At 38.9% G+C, this 8,925-nt stretch overlaps 1 protein-coding gene across 1 annotated transcript; it reads right to left on the bottom strand.

The window, feature by feature from the left end:
• Nucleotides 1–6,065: 6,065 nt before the first annotated feature.
• On the bottom strand, nucleotides 6,066–7,089 carry LOC137938335 (uncharacterized mitochondrial protein AtMg00810-like). The gene is made up of 2 exons (XM_068783314.1): nucleotides 6,921–7,089; nucleotides 6,066–6,598 (listed from the first exon to the last, which is right to left on the bottom strand). Exons 1-2 carry the CDS (start codon nucleotides 7,087–7,089, stop codon nucleotides 6,066–6,068), a joined length of 702 nt encoding a protein of 233 aa, XP_068639415.1.
• Nucleotides 7,090–8,925: the final 1,836 nt, after the last annotated feature.

Here is an 8,925-nt window from a genome sequence, read left to right as displayed (position 1 = left end):
CATTCCCGAGTCTTCACAATGTTGTCTTCATGGTCACCAGTGATTACCAGGTCATCTACATAGAGTACTACAATGACTCTTTTCTCATGTTCACAAAGAACATATAAGTTTGCTTCAGATTTGCTTCTACAGAACCTGCCCTCCAAAAAGAAAGAGTCGATACGTTTGTACCAGGCTCGTGGTGCCTGCTTTACACCATACAAGGCCTTTTTTAATTTACATACCTTCTCCTCTGCATTTGGTAGTTCAAAGCCTTGTGGTTGTGGCACGTAGACTTCTTCCTCAAGTTTCCCATTTAGAAAGGCAAACTTTACATCCATTTCATGTACCGTCCACCCGTAATGAGCAGAAGATGCAAGAACTTCCCGAATTGTTGTCATCTTTGCTGTTGGAGCGAAGGTCTCATCAACATCAAAACCTTCAATTTGTGAGAATCCCTGAGCAACAAGGCGTGCTTTGTATTTTTCAAGAGTACCGTCAGCCTTGTACTTTGTTTTCCAAATCCATTTGCTGCCAACGATCTTTCGGTTAGGAGGTTTGTCAACAATCTCCCAAGTATCATTCTTTATGATACTATAATACTCTGTTTGCATTGCAGCTCTCCATTTTGGATCTGACATGACTTCCTCCACACTTACTGGTTCTTTTACCTTCTCGATGATTTGAGTCATCAAAGCCATGTTCAAAAGTTGTTGTCCTGCTTTGTTCTGCTCCTCTATTCTCTTTGATCGTCTAAGCCCATCAGGACAAGGGCTTTTATCTTCAACTTCTGGAGTTCTGTCATCAAAGAGCTGGTGCACCCACTTTGGTTGTGGCTTCCATGGGGGTGCACTTGGTTGGCTTGTTGTTCTTTTTTAACAGAAACATCTTCTTCATCACTTACTGGCTGTTCAGTAGGCACTTGGTGAGTTACTTCATCGGTTGGTGACAAAATGGCAGGATCATTATCCTCCATTGAGAGTGGTCGCTCATTAAACACAACGTCTCGGCTTATGACTAACTTCTTGGCCTCTACATCATAAAGTCTATATGCTTTAGACTCTTCACTATAACCCAAGAAGATACATTTCTTGCTCTTGTCATCTAATTTATTTCTTTTTTCTTTGGGAATATGTACAAAACACTCACACCCAAATTTTCTTAAATGAGACACAGAAGGTTTCATACCTGAGTAAGCCTCATTTAGAGTCTTTTCATTCAATGCTTTTGTGGAGCATCGATTTAGGACATATACTGCTGTATTTATTGCTTCTCCCCAGAACATATCTGGTAGCCCAACACCTGTTATCATGCACCGAGCCATTTCCACCACCGTTCGATTTCGACGTTCAACTACACCATTTTGTTCTGGTGTATGTGGAGCAGTAAGTTGGCGTTTGATGCCAACTGAATTACAGTAGCTAGAGAATTCAGCAGAACAGAATTCCCCCCCACGATCTGTACAAAACTTCTTCACAGTTGCTGCGTTCTCATTTGTCACTTGCTTATGCCACACCTTGAATTTTGCAAGAGCATCAGCCTTGTCCCGAAGGAAGTACACCCACATCTTTCTATTGTAATCGTCGACTAACAGCATAAAGTAGAAAGATCCTCCTAACGCCATCGTAGTCATTTTCCCACAGAGATCAGCATGTACCAACTCTAAGGAGCCTTTGATTTGTTTTGACTCTCTTTGGGAATGACTTTCTTTGTTGCTTGCCCAGCATACAAGCTTCACAAGGTTCTTCAATTACATCAATTGAAGGCAAATCTGTCACCATATTTTTCTTCTGCATTTCCTTCAACATATGAAAGGAAATGTGTCCGAATCTTTCATGCCAAAGTTGACTATTTTTGGCATCAACAATAGCAGAAAGTGAGTTGATTTCATAAAGGTTATCCCTGCGGATACCTGTTGCAACTATGTTCTCATTTTTATCAAGAATAAGAGATTCATTTTTCTTGAACCGTACCTCCAAATCTTTGTTTGTAATTGCAGCTACGGACAACAGGTTTCTTGAGATTTGGGGAACAAGTAGAACATCTGCTATCTTCTTACTTTCTCCATCATCAGACTTAATGGATATGGTGCCTATCCCTTCTACAGGACATCTCGCATTATTTCCGACCACCACGTTCATTGGTTGTTGTAGAGGATTTAAAGAATTGTATAATTCTTTCTTGCTGGTCATGTGTCAGGAAGCTCCAAAATCTAACACCCATGTACTCTTTTGTTGTACATGAGCACTAGAGCATGATTCCTCTGTGACAGTGAACAGAGGAAGCTCAATTTCTGCAGAATTTGCAGATTCTCTGTTCTTCCAGTTTTGTTTCATCGTGTCGTTCTTCTCATCGTGGATTCGTGTTCTACAATCTTTGACAGCATGGCCCTTCTTGTTATAGTAATAACACGATCCAAAGAACTTCTTACTATTTGGTTTCTTCTTTGTTTCATTGCTAACCTTTGCTTTTGCTGTGAAGGTAGAGTCAGACTGATTGTCTCTGCCTTTTAGCCTCATCTCCTCCTCCATCAATAAGGCAGAGAAATCTTCAAAGGTCAACGGAGGATCACGAACTTGTGTATTGAGTGCTGTCACGAGGCCGTCAAATTTTTGCGGCAATACTCGAATACATCTTCAAGCAAGTTCCTCTGTTGACTTGGCTATACCAACAGAAGCCATTTTATCACGTAGGTTTTTCATCCTAGTAATAAAAGACTCTGCGGCCTCATCTTCACTTAATCTTTCAGCAGCAAGTTGATTTTCCAGATTTTGGATATGAGTCTGGTTCCTTGTTTCATACTGATTTTTCAGTATGTTCCATGTTTCATTCGCCTTCGAAGTATGTTGAATCAGGGTGAGGACAGAATCTTGAATACTTGTGACAATTGCACAAAGTGCATCAGCATTCTTCCTTCTCCAATCTTTGATGAGCTAAGGATTAGCAGGAGTGATCTTTTCACCATTGGTGACAACAACAGGTTTAGCATCAACTCCCAGAACTATATCAAGAAGTTCATAGGAGTCCAAAATCGTAGTGATTTTGAACTTCCACAGGAGATAGCTTGTGCCATCAAGTTTGCCTTCTGTGAAAGCTGGGGGACGAATACCTATTGCTAGTACAGAACTAGAACTAGCAGTAGAGCTACTAGGCTTAAGATCAGTCATGATGTTGTGCTTTACGACAGATGATTGTTGTTAAGAGTCCCCTAGATCTCTGATACCATGTAAAACAAAGTAAGCTCAGCCCAGGAACATCTAAATAGCAATCAAGAAGAAAGCCAACACTGATCTATTACAAATACGATAAGAAACTTCGTCCCACCACACGCTCTAGAAGAGCTTCAATGGTTTCTGGACTGAACAGAAATTACAAGAGGAAACTAAACAATAAAACAGAGTAATGAAGAAGGAATAGCTCTCATTTTCTGGATTCCAATGCTGCTGAAGAACACCTCTATTTATAAGTGTTTTTCATGAAGGAAGCTTGTAGAGCAAGCCATCTAGGAAGCTTGTAGAGCAAGCCATCTAGGAAGCTTGTAGAGCACACCATCTAGGAAGCTTGTAGAGCAAGCCATCTAGCTGCCCTCCACGTTGGTACTTGGTGATGCAATCGTGACACGTGCATACCGTGGGGTCAGCCCTCTTAGACCCCCGTCGGGGCTGACGCCCTGAACCCTACTATCCGTTTTACAGTTCTTCACAAGTAACCATTGCGATCACAATTTGACCTCATCAGCATCTAAGCTGGAACCGTTAACTAATTACTCACTATCGACATTGGCACTCCTCATACTTGGGGGCTAGTGAATACATTACATTAATGGTAACTTGAGAGAGGTGGGCATTGATACACTAACAGAAAATTCTTACCAACAATCTTTTTTGGTAAAGCAATTTTTGCCAAAAAAATTGCTTTATGCAACTATAAGACCTTGTTAGTGTATTTTTTAGGAAACATTGGAAAATTATTTCTAATAAAAATAAGTCTCCTTGGACTGTCAGTGCCTCATATTTCCATGAAACTTCCATGAAACACATTTCATGCTGAAAATTCTTACTAGGAAAATTTTGTGATAAGGCTTTTTGTCCAGAAAAAATGACATTTTACTACTATAAAGCCTTGTTAATGCCATTTTTTAAGGAAATTTTGGAAAGGTATTTCTAGTAAAAATACATGTCTGTGGACCATTAGTGCCTCATTTTTTCTAGAAATCACTTTTATTGTTGATAATTCTTATCAAGAAAATTTTGGTGTAAGGAAATTTTTTTCTAAAACAAATAACTTTTTACATCATTAAGGCCTTGTTACTGCCTTTTTTAGGAAACTTCGGGAATGTATTTCTAGTAAAAATATGTGTCCAGGGTCCATTAATGTCTCATGTTTCTTGGAAACACTATTCAAGCTAAAAATTCTTACCTAGAAAATTTTGTTGTAAGATAGTTTTTGCTGAAACAAATTACTTTCTATAAATCTAAGGTCTTGTTAGTTCCTTTATTTAGGAGACATTGAAAAGTATTTCTAGTAAGAATATGTCTCCAGGTACTATTATTGCCTTATGTTTCTAGGAAACACTTTTTAAGCTGAAAAATTGTTACTAGGAAAATTTTGAGGTAAGGCAATTAATGCTAAAACAAATTACTTTCTAAAACCAGAAGGCCATGTTAGCACATTTTTTCAGGAAATATTTGTTTAATTTACATCACCATGAATAATACCTTAAGCAAGGGGAGAGAGAAAGAAATAAGAGAAAAACAAGAAAGATTCTTGGGTTGAGAGAGAAGAAGGCAAAAATAGAAGAGGTTTGGAGAGAGAGCTTCACATGAGAGAAGAGAACTAAGAGACTTGCTTGCTTGATTTCTGAGTTACAATCACCTCTTTTTATAGTTGAGGAGGTGATAAAGTCCATGTACAAGTAATCTTAGGACTCCTAATTACATTCCAACAAGAACTCTCTATGTTAAGCCTATCATGATAATATTACGTTATCTATTTAAGAGACTAATTTAACTCAACTTCTAACTCTTCTTTAAGCATGCGAAACAAGATAGATAGCCAGCTTGTGGTCTTATCTTTGTGGGTCCCACATGATCATCCAGCTCATGTTGATGGAGATACCAGCTCGTGGTATCTTTGGGGTCCCACTTGATCCTCAAATCTTCCATTTAATTCCAGCTCATGTTCCTTACTCTTAGCTCGAGCCAATGTTAAGCACCTAGCCAAAACTACCCAAAAGATCGGCCTGTTAGGAGCGAAAACATAGGTACTTAACCCTAGGACAATAATAGTACAACCCGCCCGCCTGAGCTGATGACCACGGCGGCAATAACACAGCAACGAGAGCCGGGTCAGGATCCCATAATCGCTTATTGCCCAACGCCAGATGAGTGCGGTCACCCTGCGCATGTGGGGACTCGAACGCGGGATGTAGCCCTTGCTCTGATACTAAATGTTAAGCACCTATCCAATACTACCCAAAAGAGCGACCCGTTGGGAGTGAAAGGCATAGGTACTTAACCCCAGGACCATAATAGCCAACTTGTATGAGGGCCCTTGTTGACATCTCTTGATCTCATGGTGGATCGCACCAGCTAGTGTAGCTATGGTGGGTCCCACATTGTAACACCCCCTCAAGCTGGGGGTGACAAAACATCATAGATGCCTAACTTGTTGTATAGGGTGGACAAATTTTTATGAGTGACTGGTTTGGTGAGAATGTTTGAAACCTAATTCTGTGAAGATACATGCTTAAGAGATAAGATGCCTGCAGTGAATTTTTCTCGTATGAAGTGGTAGTCTATTTCTATATGATTTATTCTCTCATGGAAGACTGGATTAGATGTTATGTGTATTGCAGCCTGATTATCTCAATATAGGGTCATAGGAGCTTCTTTGTAAAATCCCAGTTCAGTAAGAAGAAATTTGATTCATAGGAGTCCATTGACTGTGTGTGCCATGGCTATGTACTCTACTTCTGCACTAGATCATGCAACTACATTATGTTTCTTGCTCCTCCATCTAACCAAGTTTCCTCCAACCATCGTACAATATCCTGAAGTAGATTTCCTATCATCCGGCGATCCAGCCTAGTCTACATCTGAAAAACCTACGATGTTGAAGTGTCCATGATTTTTGTAGAGAAGCCCTCTTCCTAGTGCTCCTTTGAGATATCGTAATATCCGTTCTACTGCTTGCCAATGGTTGAGTTGTGGATTGTGCATATATTGACTTACCACACTGATTGCATATGAAATATTTGACCTCATTACGTAGAGGTAAATGACTCTTCCCACCAATCTTTGAGATTTGCCGACATCTACCTCTTCTCCGGTACCTACACCTAATTTTGTGTTCGAGTCCATGGGAGTTTCTGTTGGTTTGCATCCCAGCATTCTGGTCTCCTCCAGTAGGTCAAGGACATACTTCCTTTGATATAATATGATTCCATGTCTGGATTGTAGTACTTCAATGCCCAAAAAATATTTGAGCAGTCCGAGATCCTTTGTCTTGAATTCAGCACATATCCATTCTTTTGTCTTCTGGATGCCCTCGGGATCACTGCCGGTTATAATAATGTCATCAACATATACAACTAGAAACACCTTGCCCTTTGGTGTGTCTTTAATAAATACAGAGTGTTCTTGAGAGCATCAGTGAAATCCGGTCCATATGAGTGCTTGGTTAAAATTTTCAAACCATGCACAAGGCGACTATTTCAGACCATAAAGATATTTTTTGTAATCGACATACGGACTCCCCCTCAACCACATACTCAGGTGGTTTCTGCATATAAATTTCCTCCATGATATCCCCATTAAGAAAAGCATTTTTTACATCAAGTTGATACTACCAGGAAGAGTTAGCTGCCAGAGATAATAACATATGTACCGAATTCAATTTGGCCACTGGAGAGAAGGTTTCTTCATAATTAATGTCATAACATTGTATATAGCCTTTAGCAATAAGACGAGCTTTCAACTGAGCTATGAACCCATCCAGATTGTGTTTCACAGTAAACACCCATTTGCAATTGAAAGGTTTCTTATCTAATGGAAGTGGGACTATAGTCCATGTCTGATTTTCATAAAAGGGTTTCATTTCTTCATCCATAGCTGCCTTCCACCTTGGATGTTTGAGAGCCTCCTGATAGAATTGTGGAACAGGTATGGAGGAAATAGCAGACAAAACTTGACAACAAACAGGGGATAGACGATGATGAAACACAAAGTTTGTTATTGTTGAATTTATGGAAAAGATAAATACTTCATAGACTTCATTAACTTATTATAATTAGAGTACATGAACCTCTATATATAATAAAGGACGGTAGTAGAGTCCAATTACAATAAAACTTCCTTTGTACCAATTACACCCAAACACTAACACTTGAAAATAAGTCCTAGCATAATTAAATAAATCAATATAGATAAAAGAAAAACATAACTCAAACTAGAACTCTTCTAAGACGTGACCATAAGATAAAGATGTCTTTGTGAGTCCTTCTTGATCTTCCAACTTATGTGATTAGGATACCAGCTTGTGGTAATCATGGTGGGTCCTACTTCCTATGTTCTTAGGCCCATCTTGTGGGCCTTCCTTGGTTGTGTGATCCATCTTATAATACTCTAGGATATGTGGGCCTCCCTTGGTCATGTGGGCTTGGGCCTATCTTCCAACACTCCCCCTCAAGCTGAGGGTGAGAGAACAACATGATCTCCTAACTTACTACAAATGATGTATAGAATCTTTTTGTATAAAATGACACTTCTTCCAATATGCCTTCGTTTTCCAACACTCCCCCTCACGATGTTGTGCCATTCCATGAGGCCCTGATAGCATAATATAAGTGAGAATAAAAATCACTCCTAGTCGGTAAGACATTGCTCCATACTCCAATCCTAATGCTGGATGTAGGGCACACTCCATCTTCTATAGGTAGTGTGTCTCTCGACATTGCTCTAAAGTGTCCACCACCGTGTCCCTCAACAAGACAACGACACTCAAGTGGTAGGAGTAATAAAATCCATTACAGGGGGTAGTGGGTTTATTTATAATGGTCTCCCAATCCGGACATAGACTCTCATGGTATCCCAATCGTGATATTTTTTAGAGTTAAATTTTTCATGGTGTCCCAATCCGGGCACCAACTCTCATGGTGTCCCAATCATAATATTTTTTAGAGTCAAATAAATTATGGTATGAGAAAATGTACTGAGGCCACCTATTCTTCAATGATAATCTCTCATCCAAAGAGACATAATAGCAGCAGCTGTAATGTTACACGACCATCTTCCAACACATATAACACGAAACAAAATAATAAACCTTATAGAAGGACCTATGAAATAATCATAATTCGATATAAGTATTTTTTCTTAGTTGCATAAGCTTCATCTTTTGTGCTCCCCCTTTCTTCAATATTTTTGTCACTAAACTCATCCACAACATATGGAATAAATTACCTCTTTCTTGTACTTTTTCTGCTTCTCCCCTGCAAGCTGGGATGTAATGGCAGTGATCCCAGCTTGAACCAAATATCATAGATGTAGAAATAAGCCCAAATAACAGAGATGTATAAATAATCCCTCATACCAGGGAGAAGTAATAAATTTTTATGATATATCAACTCAAAAAGTGTTGCAAAACAATGGGCATAAATTCAAATTTTTCGATGCAACAACATACTTGCATGACCTTTGACTCGTCCAATGTGAATATATCCTTTAAAATAGATCATAATGACATAAAATTTTCTCCTTATGAAACTATAATTAAATAACTTTCATCCAAGTATAACTTCTCTTCATAAAATATAATTATCAGAAGATAAATAATCTAATAGATTTTGGTCTCTTTCATCTGGCCGAACTAAGCATTGTTTCTGTTAAAAGGATAGTCCCACATACATTAGTGAGTATAAAGATTTTGTATTTATTAGATGGGAAA

The sequence above is a fragment of the Aristolochia californica genome, unplaced genomic scaffold (genome assembly GCF_029961685.1).
Source record: "Aristolochia californica isolate CCGP_79_NKW_82.1479 unplaced genomic scaffold, dmAriCali1.0.hap1 SCAF_8, whole genome shotgun sequence".
Classification (NCBI taxonomy): Eukaryota; Viridiplantae; Streptophyta; class Magnoliopsida; order Piperales; family Aristolochiaceae; genus Aristolochia; species Aristolochia californica.
The sequence above is the reverse complement of the archived record's forward strand: the minus strand, read 5'-3'. Positions and strand labels throughout refer to the sequence as shown.